General features: G+C 42.2%; 2 protein-coding genes across 3 annotated transcripts; one reads left to right on the plus strand and one right to left on the minus strand.

The window, feature by feature from the left end:
- The first annotated feature begins 8 nt into the window (after positions 1-8).
- SERINC3 (serine incorporator 3) lies at positions 9-6,682 on the plus strand. The gene is made up of 9 exons (XM_009867338.1): positions 9-173; positions 618-811; positions 1,486-1,565; positions 2,285-2,422; positions 3,273-3,442; positions 4,174-4,264; positions 4,674-4,851; positions 5,246-5,473; positions 6,259-6,682. The coding sequence occupies exons 1-9, from the start codon at positions 138-140 to the stop codon at positions 6,395-6,397; spliced, it is 1,254 nt and encodes a 417-aa protein (XP_009865640.1). The 5' UTR covers positions 9-137; the 3' UTR covers positions 6,398-6,682.
- A 4,254-nt stretch (positions 6,683-10,936) lies between these two features.
- TTPAL (tocopherol (alpha) transfer protein-like) lies at positions 10,937-15,467 on the minus strand. 2 transcript variants are annotated; one of them, XM_009867339.1, is made up of 4 exons: positions 15,022-15,467; positions 14,101-14,294; positions 12,126-12,236; positions 10,937-11,382 (listed from the first exon to the last, which is right to left on the minus strand). In XM_009867339.1, the coding sequence occupies exons 1-4, from the start codon at positions 15,458-15,460 to the stop codon at positions 11,107-11,109; spliced, it is 1,020 nt and encodes a 339-aa protein (XP_009865641.1). In that variant the 5' UTR covers positions 15,461-15,467; the 3' UTR covers positions 10,937-11,106. The 2 variants fall into 2 exon arrangements, with proteins under 2 accessions (XP_009865641.1, XP_009865642.1); XM_009867340.1 differs by having other exon boundaries at positions 11,107-11,382; positions 14,203-14,294; positions 15,022-15,460.
- Positions 15,468-16,218: the final 751 nt, after the last annotated feature.

Raw genomic sequence — 16,218 nt, forward strand, 5'->3', positions numbered from 1 at the left:
CTGCCATCCAGATTCCCTGCCTGTGCAGCGGTGCCTCGTGCTTGCTGTGCCGATGTTGTCCCAACAGCAAGAATTCGACAGTGACACGTCTTATCTATGCCTTCCTCCTCCTCCTCAGCACTGTTCTTGCCTGCATTATGCTGGCACCAGGGATGGAGGAGCAGCTGAAAAAGGTATGAAAGGGCAAACCTCCTTCTAGCTGTTTGCAAAACCATTACGTGTGCCAGTGAGTATTGATTCTCTTTAGTTGGTATGGATTGTGTGAGAGGCATAAAATACCCAAATGTGCCTTGTCCGCAGAGTTAAGAGACTATGTGTACTCAACTGCTTCTAGCTGAAATAGCAAATTTAGTGAATACATTTTTAAGAACATGCCTGGTCTCTGAAACCTGACCAGACCTGGAGATTGCCAGTCGTTACCAGAGGCCTGCTGCTTTGGTATCTTAGTCTTCCTGGATGCTTTCAATGATGACATGGGAAAAAAAGATTATAATAAGGTCTGTGCAGGTTGGCTGTGCACAAGGTCTTTTGCTGACTGAAAGCCTTAGCTGTTAGATTTTAAAGAGTGTAATTGCAAATGCAGATGTAAATTCACAGCTAAACATGTCTCTACTCAGATACCTGGATTTTGTGATGAGGGGCTTCATACTCGGATACCGCATATGGATGGCTTTGTCAGCTGCGATGTGTTTGTGGGATACAGAGCTGTCTATCGAATCAGCTTTGCCATGGCAGTGTTCTTCTTTCTCTTCTCTCTGCTCATGATAGGAGTGAAAACAAGTAATGATCCAAGAGCCTCGATACACAATGGGTATGTGTGTGAGCCAGCTGTCTGGTCTTTCAACTTGTTTCCTTTCTCAAATTCCTTTTCTGAACACAGTGGCAGTTTGTTTATGTATACATTGACAGCCTTGAGTTTCTTGTAAACTGGGTACAGAGTAATGCTCTAATCTCCTGAAAAGCTTCTTATTTGTGCAGCATGTTCAATGTACTGATAATGCGCTTTGTTGTTGTTGTTCTTACACCTTTCTTTTAGGCAGTTGAAATCAATGATTAGATTTCCCTTTTCCCTCCTCCAAGCTGAACAGAACAGAGTTAGCCTTTCTTCCTGCAGGGATGAGCTGCTGATTCATGGCCTGTTTGCTGGGGGAGGAGCTCCTCATAGAGCAAAGCTTTCTAGCCACTCAGTCCCCCGTCTGTCCTTTTGCAGAGTATTTTTCTCTCTTGGGTGAAATGCTCTGTATTTGCCTCTGAATTCTGAGGTTTGTCAGGCCTTATCTCCAGTGTATTTACTGTCGCTTAACCTTCTCCCCCCAGTTTGGTGAATATCTTTATATGTAATTCCACTGAATACAACTTTTTTTTCTCCTTTAAGTTTCTGTTAGATACTTATTTATGTACAGCAAGCTCCTTGCAGGTAATGTAAAACATGACTATTGTATACGGAGCAATACTGGTATTTTCAACTTATATCTTCTTTTAAAGGTTCTGGTTCTTCAAAATAGCTGCCATTGTGGCTCTCATGGTTGGAGCATTTTACATTCCTGAAGGGCCTTTCACAAGAGGTACAGTTAATGCGTCATCATGGAATTCTGTTTAATAAACTCAAACCTTCTTGCAGACTTACCAAGCTATAGTTGTGACAGTGGAAGTTATCTGGTAGAAGACACAGGTTCTGTCCTGCTTCTTCAGAGTATCTTGGTTCATCCAGTATTTTGGTGACCACCTGAAGTTATTGCAATAAGCAATCTGCTTTCAAGCGTGTGTGTTGTGTGTTAATATTTTGGTACTCCATGACACCATTGTTTCCAGACTGAGTTTTCTGACACTGTTTAGATCAGAGGCAGCTCGGCACACTGACGAGGGCTAAATACTTCCCTGGAGTCTCTGAAAAATGTGTGCAAGAAACTTTCGCCATCTGGCCACGTTACTGGAGCTTGAAAGGGTTGTTGATCCTCAAAGAGGTGTGGCACGATGGTACTTATGTACCAAAGATGTCTTGTGTTAGATCTTGCATTCACTCTGAAAACACTTAGGGCTAAACGTTCCCGTGCTCAGTTTGGCCAGCGTAGGCTGTACCCTTGAATAGCTGGGACTCCCTGCATGCTTCTGCACAACGGAGGCCGAAGTGATAAAGAGTGTCTGTATTTCTAAACAGAGTTTTAGATTTTTCATTATTTGTCTGCAGTACAATTAGGAGCTATTTGTTAACTTAGTTATCTATTAAACTGGGGCAGCATGCAAATGGTTAAAATAACACTGCTTTTCCTGCTCCCTTTTCTAGCTTGGTTTGGTTTTGGTGTTTTCGGAGCCTTCGTCTTCATTCTTATCCAGCTGGTGCTTCTCGTGGACTTTGCTCACTCCTGGAATGAGAGCTGGGTTGATAAAATGGAAGAGGGAAATTCTAAATGTTGGTATGCAGGTAGGAACATTAACCTCTAAAGGATTTGTTTCTGCTGGCCAGTACACTGCAGAATATCACTTACTAGTTTGCAGGCATACCTAGAATTACACTCCAGAATTAAGAGTTTCTTTGAGTCACTGCTGTAAACATCTGGAATCAAAAGCTGCAGCGTTGCCTTTTTTTCCAATTAAATAAAATGTAAAATATTCTAAGGTTGTGACTAGCAGATCTGGCAGTTGTAATAAACAACCTGGGGCTAGTTTGCAGCGTGAGTGCAGATCTAGTGGCCTGGATCTCTTCGACTCTTAACTTTGCTTTGGCACTTCCCCTGCTGGGGTCCTGGGGAAGTGGGCGGCTGCAACACAGCACAAAGCGCGCCTTGGCACGTGCTCCCGAGCTGACCACTAAATTACAGAGTGCTAATTGTCGTGGTTCTTTGCTTATAGCTATGAATGCTGCAGCAGCATTTTGTAGCTTCTTATAAAGAACACAGCAGAATGGAAATGAAAATAGGTGGCCTCTAGCGTAGAAGGGGAAATTTAGGGCTTATAAATAGCCTGTGAGAAACGTGCAAAAAGCACTCTCGTTTTGACACTGCAGCTTGACATCAGTTAAACGAATTAAAGTGCTACGGAAAGGTGGGTCTTACTCCCTTGGTGGTGGCACTGGCTTTTCTCTGAGCTACACTAGTTGGTGAGCCAGAGCAGAAATTTAGCCATACCTAACAAAAATGCATTCTGCTAGTCTAGTTTTCTAAACCAGACTTCCAGTAGAGGGACTGTCTCACTGCAGTAGCTGGTCATTACATCACCTTAGATGCACTGTTAAACTACATGCATATTGTAACAGTTATTTTTTTCCCCTCCAGCTCTACTATCCTGTACAAGCTTGTTCTATGCCTTGTCACTGGTTTTTGTTGTGCTCTTCTATGTTTTCTACACAAAGTCTGATGACTGCACTGAGAACAAGTGGTTCATAACCATTAATATGATCCTGTGCATTGCCGTCTCTGTTGTTTCTATCCTTCCAAAAGTTCAGGTATTATTTTTCTTTGCTTTCTTCTGACATACAAAGCAGGGAAGTAAGAAAGATGTAGTACCAATTCAGTCAGACATAAGAACTTTAAAATTTGGCTACCATAGCTATGCTAGCTAGCAACATTAAAAAAAAAAACCTGCTCTGAAACCAGTGCACTAATTTCCTGAAGATAGGCTTTTTATTTTGGCTAACGTTGTTTTGAACTTTGTCTCCATGTTGGGCACTGCTGGTGTGGTTTTAGCAGTGAATGTTCTGGCAGAACAGAGAAACCTATTGGGGAAAAGCAACATAAGCTGGGAGTTCATTGGCTTAATACTGTGGCTTTGAAATTATGGATAAGCATGTTTAATATGAGAGAAAGCTTGCACATTACTTGATTCTGAACTGGTTGTGCTCAAAAAAAAATCACATGCTAGATTCGTATCTACAAAACTTAAGCAAGCTGGGATTAAGTCAGGAAGAACCTGTAACTGAGTCTTGGGTATAGAAAAAATGGATTTGGCTTGCTTATTCCTTCCACATTTGAGTTCCTTGCTGCATACATTTTGTTACTCTAAGTTCTGGTCTTTTAAACACAGAACAAAGCCCAATGCATTTCTAGGAGTTCGTTATTCATCCTAAAGTCATTAGCATGAAATCATTAGTTGAGTCTGTGGCAGTAGCGTGAAACTATCCATCTGTAGGTAAAACTTGCCGTTTTGACCTTGGCTTGCTATTTTATCTTCAAACAGGAACATCAGCCTCGCTCTGGCCTCCTCCAGTCCTCTGTTATCACACTCTACACCATGTATCTCACGTGGTCAGCCATGTCCAATGAGCCTGGTAAGCAACAGCCCATCTCGAGTAACGTACTTCAGAGTGAAAGCAGAAGCTATTGATGGGGCTCGTAGTCAGTGCAGATCGCTGTGTGGAGATTGCTGATTCATCTAGATAAATTTAGTGGCAGTAAAGCTGAATTTACTGAAACCATCGAATTGCTTCTTTCCAGAACTAAACTGAGAATATTTGTGTGTAGGGGGGTGGAAACAGTACCAGGGCGTTCTGATTTTATTTATTTATTTACTACACCCTTGCCTAGCTCACAGGAAGGAAAGATACTTCATGCCATTGCTGCCTCTGGGGAATGGAAGGGTTAAAGGGAATGAAAAATTGCAAGCTTACCTCACACCTTTTCTTAGCTAAACGCTGCCAAAGCTGACAGCTCTTTAACCTGCCTTGAAATCCCTTTCAGAACGAAACTGTAACCCGAGTTTGCTGAACATCATTACCCACATAGCTGCACCCACAGTTGGTCCAGCAAATACCACTGTGGTACCTGCTACTCCAGCTCCACCCAAGTCCCTGCAGTGGTGGGATGCCCAGAGTGTTGTTGGATTGGTTATCTTTGTCCTCTGCCTCCTGTATTCCAGGTAGGATCTGCACTGCTGTCAAATGATAAATGGTTGGGATCTGTGTGCTTTTTTTGTTTGAGTCTATTGAAAAAAATGTACCTGCATTTGTTATTAGCCCAAACACAGCTAATAAAACTATGTTGTTTTGTGGATGAGGGTGGGCTTTGTTAATTAGCCTAATTCTGAGAACAAAATGTGTTACAAGACCTGGACTAGGAATACTTTTTAATTAGGTTAACAACAGCTCAGGTGAAAACAGATCTCTTGAGAGGCTTCCTTGTGTTTCCAGATGGATGTTAAAAATGTGGTTTGGTAGTCCCAGACGTTCACTGTGGTTGCTTGCTTTATTAGCAAACGCAGCTAACTGAAAAAGGCAGTTTTTAACTGTATCTGTCTTTGGGTTATGCTGCAGCATTCGCTCGTCAAGTAACAGCCAGGTGAACAAGCTGACGCTGTCTGGGAGTGACAGCGCCATTCTGGACGATGCTGTGAGACTGGGCAGTGGGGCGGCAGAGGAAGGAGAAGTGCGCCGTGTCATGGATAACGAGAAGGATGGTGTTCAGTACAGCTACACCTTCTTTCACTTCATGCTCTGTCTCGCCTCTCTTTACATCATGATGACACTCACAAACTGGTACAGGTAAGAGCAAGACAAAGCCATGGGCTGTATGTGTAAGCCAGTGTTTCTAGGTGGATAGGAGACTCCTGCCCTATAGGCTACTCCTGCCGAGCTGGTTAAGGTGCTGTCCCTATGCCAGGTGCACTGGAGTTGTGCTTTCTTGCTTTAATGTTGCTGAATTGAGATGTGAAAAGGCAAAGTCAGCAGCTGTGGTCCCAGTGGATGGCTTCACAGCTGCAAGGGCAGAAACTGTGGTCACTGTTGATAAGATAGCCAAGTAGCAGGACGGATCCATGTGAAATTAGTTTTAGGTGGCCTCCTGGGAAGTCTGCCAGAAGCCAGCCTAATGTTCCTGGCTCTTCACCCTGGGTAGGACAAGCAGGGAAAGCTGTACATGCCACTTAAATGGAGACAGGATTCCCTAGTTCTGTTGGAAGCACTTGCCCGTAGCCTCTGCTGCTGCAGCTTACAGCTACTTTCCCCAGGACTCCCCTATTGCATAGAGTAGCAAAGACACAGAGCGGCAGCCACCAGGAGCCTGTGGGGCAGCTCGTGCAAGTATTTCCTTTAAGAGTAGTGCATCGACATATGCAAGCAGGTTGATTTTGGAAACTGGGTGCTAAAAACAACAGGCCTGTGAAGGAGCCACAGAACGTTGCTGGTCGGGTTGTCTGACTGTGCTCTCACAAAGGCTCTTGTGTTGGACTGTCCCAACTGACTGTCCTAGCTTCAGATTCTTATCGGAGGTAGCAAGGAATGGTGGAAGGTGCCTTCTGTATCTATTAATTGACTTCTTTACTTTTTAGCCCTGATGCAGATTTTAAAACAATGACAAGTAAGTGGCCAGCTGTGTGGGTGAAGATGACCTCCAGCTGGTGTTGTCTCCTTCTCTATCTTTGGACACTGGTGGCTCCTCCCATCCTTACTAACAGGGACTTCAGTTAAATTGCTGCACCTCTCTGAGCTTACAAAAGTGGAGAACTTTTTGCTGAAAGCCAAAATGCTCATGTATTGCTTTAGTTACACCAAGTTACTGTTTCTTATGTTGATACTAACATAGAGGTGGCAGAAAGTTTCGTATTGTATAATGCTTGATGCATGATCAAAAGCATTATCAGTTATCTTTCTATTTTAACCTTCAGCCATGGTTATCTTATTACTACATTTTTAAAATTCACTACAGCTGTGCTGTCAAAGCACAGAAGAAAATATCTGTTCTGTCCAATAGCCACAACCCTTCTATTGAATAGAAGTAATATTTAGCTAAATACGAAGTAATATATTTTAAAGAACAATTATATTCAGCATGATGTGCTAGTATGCTAATGCTTCGGTTCGTGGAAGTGTAAGCCATGCTGCTTGATTTCTACATTCCACTGCAAAAATTTATTTAAAGCAAAAGTGTATTTAAATTATACTTACTTTCCCATGTTGTGGCAAACCCCCTCTTATTCCTCACGAAAAGAATGGAATGTTGAGGTTGGAAAACAGGTTAACTCTCATTCCTTTTAAGAACAAACTTGCTGTTTCTAAGAGACAACTGCTGTAGTGACTTCTTTTTCAGTACGTTTGCCAAATATTGAGTGTAAGTGTATGACTGGCTTAAACAACGTTATGCTTACGGTGGAAAAATAGAGCTGCTAATTGATTTCACCTAATATGCTTATAAAAAAGAATGTACCTGAAATTATTATTATTGGCACTAAGGCATTTGCACTGTAAACTCATTTGAATAAAGCAGACTAACTACTGAAACTGTCCCAGCTCTGTTGAGAAGTGTTAAGAAGCAGCAGAATACTAGATAGAGCGATTAGAATGCTAATTAGCTGCTGCAGTGTCCAGTTGGACACTCCATGCAGCAAATAGTAAATCATAGTTCATTTCTTTTGAAAGAAAAGGCAGCTTCCATGTGAGTCTATGAATGCCAAATCCTATTCCTTTAAGTTACTTGCATACAGTTGTGCGAGTAAAATTTAGTTCCGCAGTAGAAAGCGACACCTTTTTCTAGGCATTACGCTTAATTGCAACCATGTGTTTAGTGTGGAATTACGTATACATGGCTACTGACTTTTACAATAAAATACCCCAAGACGACACAAGGCAAACATATTGAAAATATCAAATTAGCAGCTGTTACAATGTGTTTAATCACCCAGTCATGCATCATAAAATTATACATTTTGACCACTCCGTTTTATAAAATGCAATATAAAAATAAATTTTGTCAAAATAAGATGTACACTTAACCACCCAACACCTCTAGGCCCACACGTAACAGAAGGCAAAATTAGTAGTTTGAGTAACACTATGATTAACTCATGCCAAAATGAGATTTAACAAAAATGATACTTTACCCAGTTCCTGAAAATACCTCAGGGTTTGTAACACCCATTTGCAAGAGTATAAATTCAAGTACTTTTATGTATAGCATCAGCTACCTTTTGTCCCACTTAATGCCAAAAGCCACGGCTGCCCAGTGCAGTTCAAGCATCTTTCCTCACTATGAGCTGGATTTGGCAGGGATGGCTTGTGTACTGGGCAAGGCTGTAAACTCTGGAAAAAAGTTATCTCAAGTGGAAAAAAGAACAGGTTTAGTGCTGTAAAAAAAAAACACAACCCAACAAAAAAACCCCCAAAACTGCCAACCTGTATCTGTTCTCTTAACTTGCAGATAAGGAGACTCTATAGTTAAAGCAAGTGGTTTGAATTTTTTTTTTTTTTTAACAAATGCTGACATGAGAAATTTTGGGAACAAACAGATTACTTTGCCAGTGAGTGCTAAAGCTCCAAGAGCATTCTCGGCTCAGTAGTCAGGCACATACAAGACAGAGCTGTGCTTGCTATAAGACAAACCAAGCATTGGTTACAAACCTAAAAAAGGTTAGAGATACAGGTCACTAAAGTTGCAGCTCTGTCTGTCTGAGTTCTAAAGCCAAGAAAGAGCAAATCAGAAGGAACAGATGCCAGTAAGCCTGGCTTAGTTCAAGCATCCCAACATCAACTGCCCAGCAGCCAGCTTTAAGAAAAAGATGTTCTGGAGGCATAACACAGGCTCTTTTCAGCACTGATAATACACCCTTAGCTATGTATGCTTTATTCTTTGTGAGCAGAGGAGAAAAGGGAGAGATGGTTCCAGTTTGCCTACTATTTAAGGCATAAAAAAGAATATAAAAGCCTTGGTAAAGGCTTTGGTTTCTGTAGAGGTTCCTCAGCCTTCTGCTGAACACCATTACCTGAAGGACACAACAGAATTTTGACTATTCACCCCCCCTCTATAGTAGTTATATAAGGGGATCAGAATAGCTGTTCTTAGAGGTTAGCTGTCCAACCACCACCTCTTCAAGCCCTGCAGCGCAGTTAAGGAGAGTATCAAACAGTAGTCACACCTTCACTTCTAGGAAAAATGGTCTATCCTGTTTTATTTTTTTTTAATTGTAGATTGTGGTTGGAATTAAGAGGCACTAAAAAAATCCATAAACACCACTCTGGTCTGGCAGTTAAACAGAATGGGCAGCTGCTTACCTTACCATGTTCTGGTGCTGTGTGCTACTGTCTTGCTAGGTGGTGCAAAGAACCAAATTTATCACTGCAAAACACACAGCGTGTTCTGGTCAGAAATGAGGAAGCAGCTAGCAGTAGTCTTTTGCCTTATTTTAAATAGATGAAAGTGGTAGGGTGGTTTTAGCTTGGTTTTTGTCCCCTCCCTGCCCCAAAGGCAATAGCTGTCAAAAGAGGTTTAAAAAAATGACTTCTAAAGGTAGGAAAATCAGATGCTTTCAATGCAGAAAATTCATCTCTTCTCACCTTTAATCCGAACAGTTCAAGTGATGAGTTCCTGGATCCCACAAATTCTGATCTGCCACCCAGGAAAAAAAACCAACTTCATGTTTTTTATACCCCTGCTCCAAACCCAGTCTCTTTTTGATAAAGCTTGGCTGACAGGTCTGGCGTTTGCTGCCCCCTAGTTCCAGGATGAGGTCTGCTGCCAGATCAGGAAGTTCTTACAGTGGTAGGTAGAGGCGTCTCTTTTTGGCAGAGAGGAAGACAGACATTCAAAACAGTTTGGCACTTTGAAAAATGAATGTCTGAAATCCTCGAGATGCTTTAGTTTTATATCTACAGAAACGTAACCGGTTCCTATAATCACACTTGGCACTAAATAAAAATTTCATCCAGAGAAAGTGCTCTAGAGATAATTCTCCAATTAGAAGGAATGTTATTTTTCACTAACTAGTGAAAGGTTTCGCCTTGAAGTAACAGGGTGTGCTTTTCTGGTCCTAGTGAGGTTTCCCATGTCCACGGTATTACAGTGCAGAAAAGCACGTGCAAAGAGTGTGCTGAGAGTTAAGTTCTAATCAAAGACCGTTAAATAGAGCGAAGTTGGGGAGTAGGAACAGCTTATGTCAACATAGGTGTCTTATCCTGATCTCATGTCAGAGTCTTAGTTCTGTCTCTAGACAAAGACCTAGAAGCACAGGCATACAGGCTACGGGTAAATATTACAGAGATGGCTAAAGTCTAACTTCATACAGGAACGTGACAACCAAAGACAAAAGAGGTCAATAAAATTGAAAGCAAAGCTGTAACATTTCACAAAATTACCAACGAGCACAGTGAACAAAATGCTACACTACCAGGAAATTTGAGAATGTGCTTTCAAATAGCCTGTCTGCATTTGGTTTCACAGACTTCAACTCAAATTCTGTCCAAAGTAGCAAGCTAAAGAAGCACTTTGCTGCCTTACATGAAGTATTGCCTTCTATATATCAGATGCCAACTGCTACAAAGCCACCTTAAAAATTCTATGTATGAGTTACTTATCCTGTTCCTTATCACAACCAGCTGAAGACAGTGTGGGAAGGTGGCTGATACAGCTTTTTCTTATTTGGTCCTGAGCCTCACTGTCTGAAGCTGCTACCTAATCAAAAGCCTTAGTACTTGGACCTGAAAAACCTGCTGTTTCTAAAAATGAAGATAGCATCTATTTATAATAAGACTTGGCATAGATCTTGTAGCAGGTAATCCAGCAGTTGTAGTTCTTCCTACTGTGAGGAAGTTTTGGAGATAATCTCCATGCTCATATTCATGGAGAAGGAAGGTTTGCTCTGTATTAATTTGGGACAAATATTAATTGAGATATTTTGGATATTTCGGAACCAAGTGATCACAGGCCAAGTTAGGCTTTTGTGACTTTAAGCAGTCTTCACTGACAGAACTACATTTTGCAGGGTTCAATAGCATTTTTTTTGTTTTGGATTACTTGTGTTTGCAGAAAGGGATGAGAACAGATGGTCATAAAGCTAGTAAATCATTGTTGTCGGTTTTTGCCTATGTGGGGAGGGGAAAAGAAACTATCAAGCTTACCATCCGGCAATATTTCTTTTTTCTTTATCTTTAGAAAGAATAGACCGGTTTGCATCATCCCCACAGGGGTTGGTGAGCCTCAAGTATTCTACCTAACTTGTGCTCTTTGTCTTTATCCTCTGCAAACTCTGCCCTGCCCCCATCGTGCCCTCTTCATCTTCCTTTGGTTCTACAGTGTAAAGTGCCTTGGTCTGTTCCTAAACTGCAGGTTTAGGAGTAAGGCAGAGTTCACAACATCACCTGTCAGAATAGATCTTAACTGTGCAGGAAAGCTTCCCTTCACTGGTTTGTTAATAGCAGTAATAGAGCTGAGGTTTCATGCCTCTCAGAGAATCATCACATTGCTTTTCATCAGCATCCCCACTCACTAGCATGTCATGGGGAGAGCTGTCACATGGGAGAACCAGCTGGGAGAAATCATGCAGAAAGTCCTCCTCAGAGGCCAGCAGCAGCTCGTTCCACGCAGAGATGTCCAGCTTCCCTGAAGTACCACCATACTCTTCAGGAAGGATCATGGGAGGAATGTTTTGATGAAGGGAATTCAGATCACAGCCATGAAGAAAAAACTGAAGAAGAAAGCAGAAAGACAGCTTTAATAGTGAGTATCAAACACCGTACAGCAAATTACTGAAACAGTCAGCTAACAAGCTTATTTTGAGCTCAAGGACAGTTTTTAGAAGTGATGTCTTTACAGGCAAGTGGCAGCACAGAACATCGGGCAGGTGCAGTTAGACACACTAGGGAGAGAAGCCTCGAGACAATCTAAGTCTAGCGCAGCTTAACTCCCAGCAAGAGGAACTTGACATTTGTCAGTCTGTGCCAAGGTTCCACACTCAGCTCATTCCCAAGTTTGTTCATGGGATTGGAAGTACTTATCCTCGTAGAGGAGGGAAGCAGCATCCTTTGCGGCTACATCCAGTCCGATGAAGGGAATACACGTGCCGTGCGGGACGCTTGCAGAATGCAGAAGACCAAGGAAGGCGCAACACAGATTTCCTGTGACACTACCTCATAAACAAAGCACCACTGGCCAGAATAATCCAACTCCTGGGATGGAATTAATGTCCTGGATACAAGTACTGAACTTCCAGGTTAATGTTATGCTGATACTAAAATTCCTCAAAGCTTCTCTCTAATGAAGAATTTTACCATCAGGCATATTTTTTTAAAAATTAAAGCAGAAAGGACCAGTTACATCAAGTAAGTAACACCAATATTTTTCTAGTTGAGAAGTTTTTCAACAGTTTTTACTTTCAGTGGCCAAGCAAGGATCTTAAAACATTAATGTTAAAATGACACAAATTCTTACCCGGTTTGCTATCTTTTCCTTCAGAAAAGGCTTGATGATTGCAAAAATGCCTTTGAATATACGAGGCTCATTGATTATGTTAACAGCTTTTATTCGAATGGGGAATCCATCCTGAAGGGTAAAGAAGATTTTTGTAATACAGTTTAAAAAAAACATTTGCCATCTTCCTCTTTTTAAAATCTTCTGAGACTGACTGTCAGCACAACCCACTGGCTCCCAAATTTCCACCTGAGGAACCAGAACAAACCAATACAGCAACAGAAACGCACCTTGTAATAGGGAATAGTCTCAGGCTGAGATCAGCGGGCATAAAAATAAGTCAAGAGACAAGAAAACCTTGCATCGAGAAATATATTGCTGTCGGTAAATCCTAATTTCTTATGTTGTTCTGCATCTGCCCTGACAAGGACACTTGGGCAATCACTGTCCTCAGGTATTCCCAGTCCTGATGAGGACACAGTTACAAAGTGATGACCCTAGTTTCTAAGGAGTGCACTAAGCTCAGAGCCAGAGCAGGCTGGTTCTAATGGTGTGTCCAACTATGTAAGATTTTTTGTCCAAGATACTTTTGCACAAACTTGTTTTTATATAAGGAAGACCATTATTACTGCTTTTCTGCCCTTTCAACTATTCTGTCCCTGCTAACTGCAAAATACAGACTGCTGCCAACAGAATATGCAGCGTCTCCTATACAGGATGGTTTAAAACAAGTTAGTTTTGGGATTTCTGCTGAAGAAATTTATTTGCAAAAACATTTTTCCAAGGCAAAACCCTCATGATCAGCACTTGTCTCATGCCACAGTGAAGTTTCTTTCCCTTACAGCCAGCTCTACATACACAAAGCAAGCAGTCAGTGCTTGGAGTGAAAAGCAGGTAATGTGCACTGCAGGTCTATTTTTCTCCTTGTGAAGGTCAGTGAATTATAGATCATCTTTACAAGAGATGCAGCTTAGCAAGGTTGATGCAACACATTTATATAGTTTATGTCCTTCACCAAGTTCAGCTTTTGTTTGGTGACTAGCTTCCTCTAGTAAGAGCAGGACACCCGTTGCTTCATTTGTGCGAATTAAAAACAGGCTCAGACAGTTAAAGGAAGCATTTAAATCACAATTTAAAGGAGCAACTTCTTATACAGGCATTCATAAACTCACTAGTCTCATCTCCATAACCTCCTGTGATTCCTCTTATCCTTCCTTACCCCCCCCAGATATAACAAAGAACCTAATCAGCTCAGGCCAGAACAAAAGTAATGAGGGAGTGAAACCATTCAAGAGAAGTTTTCCTCATCTCACTCCTCCAGACAATGGGGTAGAAGATCCAAGTAAAATCATTAGATCTTCCTGTCACTTTGTCCAGGTTATTCCTCACTCTTCACCTTCCTCTTTTGTACAACTCCGCTTGCGTTTATACCCTTGCTCTTAACTTGTTCTCCATAATTTTCCTCCTAAACATCTAAGTCAGAGATCCTTTTTACAACTGGCTCTCTTGCAGCTCCCTATGCCGAAGCAGCTTCTCTTCGTTCAGGGAGCGGATAGAAATCCTTCCCACTCAAACGCCCTTTCTGCAAAATTTTTGCAGCAGTACTTGAACTTGCACTTGCCCACTGGTCAGCTCCATCTCGGGTGACAGGAACCATGTCAATAACAAGACACTCCTCAGCATTCAGGCTGAATGGTGTCTTCTCCAGCTGTGATTTACTGCTCTCCCTCTTCCTTACCACTGCCCAGCAGAACTGCTTTTTTCTGTTCCAGTTCAAAGTTTGCACTTCTAATGCAAATTTAGTTTTAGGGATTCAAAAGTCAAAAACAAGTGAGGTAAGTTGGCAAGGGTGTGAGAAACTGGTTGGGCAGAGACATGTTTCAACTCTGTCAGTTAAGCCAAGATGTCAAAGTTTCTGGTGACAGTCAAGAACTCTAGACACATAATCAGTCATTTACAATGCACAAGCTTATTTTCCCACCAGTTCAGGTCTTACCTGAAGAATGCCAATCACTTTTTTGGCTACAAAAGGACCAAAATGAGACGCCTTAGATAAGCTGACTCCTTTGTAGTCTGCCAGGATTACAATTCCATTCACCTGGGTCTCTTCGGACTGAATGAGTTTTTCTAACGTTAAGTATATGGCACGAATGTTCTCAGTAATCGGATAATTACTGGGTGTCCATCTGTCTGAGGTTACAAGACATGGATGGTAAGTTGGAGAGTAAATATAAGCTAACAATACACATTCCAAAAACTGATTTTCTACTTTCCTGGACTCTTAAAAGTTAGTCTTTAACAGCCACATTCCTAGTTCGGAGCAGCCTTTCTTAAGCAAAAGAGAAATGACAACTCATGTTTGCTTCAGGGAGTAAAGGCAATGGTTTTAAGAACCCCATTCTCCACCCAGCACACATTATTAGAAGCAGTTTCAGCTCAGAAAGAAAGCAGGTAAATGGAAAAGAGGAGAATGAATGAAAAGAAATTTACGGCAAGCCTGGCAGCACCAAAAGCACACGGAAGGCTCCGATGGGTTACATGGGAGTCAAAGCCATAGGTTCCTCTCTCCACTTACTGTCAAAACAAATCACAAGGTTCTAACCCTAGGCCAGCAGCCCTGTTTCAGTTTGAGTTGCTACACATTCATTTTTCTTGAATCACCTAATATTTCATGAGCTCACCTCACTGCATTTTCATTTTGACAAAACTGTAATTACTGCTGACACAGGAAAAGGAACTGGTATAACGTTGGCTAACGACAAATGTGTCCCTTCACAAGTTAGCTTTTCAAATTTCAAAGAGAGAACCCCTGTACTCTGTGTAAGCAACCACCATTCACAGGAGAGCAGGAGACAGATTTCTGGCCCAGACAGAGCTCGAAGACAGCTCGAACAAAGACATTCATGGATTTCAGTACCTGGACGGATGCAGACAACGTGGCGTCCCTCGGGGTCCCGGCGAGGCAGCACCGTGACAAAACCAGACTCCAGCACAGGCTTTATTGCGGATGGTTTCAAGTTATTGAAGACCTCGGGCCAGCTCCTCCTACAGGTGTGGTAGTTCACCAGCAGCTGAAGCGCTCGATCGTAATCGAATTTCCTGGCTCTGAGGAATCTTAGCAAAAAAGCATCGTCCAGGCAGGTCCCCAGGGAGGGATAGTCTTTGCACACCATATCTCGGAGCGCCTGCACATCACGGAGCCTCCATTCAGGTTTCTCTTGGAGCTCCTCCCGGGCTTTGGTAATGAGATCAGGAGACAGCGAGCAAACATACTTTGGCCGATCTGGCAAGAACTCGTTGTCCGACGGAGAACCCGCTGATGGACTTGTCCTGGTGCAGTCACTGTCTCCTGACATAATGTAGCAGGAATCTGTCAAAAAACAAGTGCTACACATGAGACACAATCCCACAGACTAAGAAGCATATTTATTATGTCTTGTATGTCTGTCACCTGGCTGAGGAGGTTACCCTTCCAAGAACTGGCACTACAGCCAAAAGCCCAGTTCAAACATTTTAATTCTCTTTCTAGGGTTAGAAAGTGCAGGTTTCTCTATCCTGCGCAGCAGACAGAAAACTACCTTGGATGAAACCTAACCAAATAAAAACAAAATTAAAATAGAGAATTTAATTTGCCTTAACATTTATTTCTTATGTCCAATTGGAAACGGAAGCAGAATAAAGCCATCCTGGTTAGGCAGGATTCTCGTGTTTGGTCGCATTACACCCTCTTCTGAGAAACTCTCTTAGCTGAGCCCAGACAGCCAGGAGGTTTCATTAACTTCGCTGGCAAATACGTGCATCAAGCATGTCTGCCTATGTGAACGTTTTGAGCAGTTCAGGAGGAGCAGCATTCAGGAAGGGAAGAAATGGCTGCGGTTCACAGACCGGATGAGCAGGCGAGGCAATTACAGCACCGTGTGGGGATTAAGCTCAGTCTAGTTTTCAGCGTGCTGCCAATATTTCCAAACTGGGAGCTGAATTTCCAGCCTAGTAGCAAATGGATAGAGATGGGTGGAAAATTATGTTAAGGTCGAACCTCCGGTTTTCCAGTTTGTGACCGCTGCCCTGTGTCCTGTCACTGGGCACCGCTGAGAAGACTCCGGCCCCATCCTCC

The sequence above is a fragment of the Apaloderma vittatum genome, unplaced genomic scaffold, assembly GCF_000703405.1.
Source record: "Apaloderma vittatum isolate BGI_N311 unplaced genomic scaffold, ASM70340v1 Scaffold46053, whole genome shotgun sequence".
NCBI lineage: Eukaryota > Metazoa > Chordata > Aves > Trogoniformes > Trogonidae > Apaloderma > Apaloderma vittatum.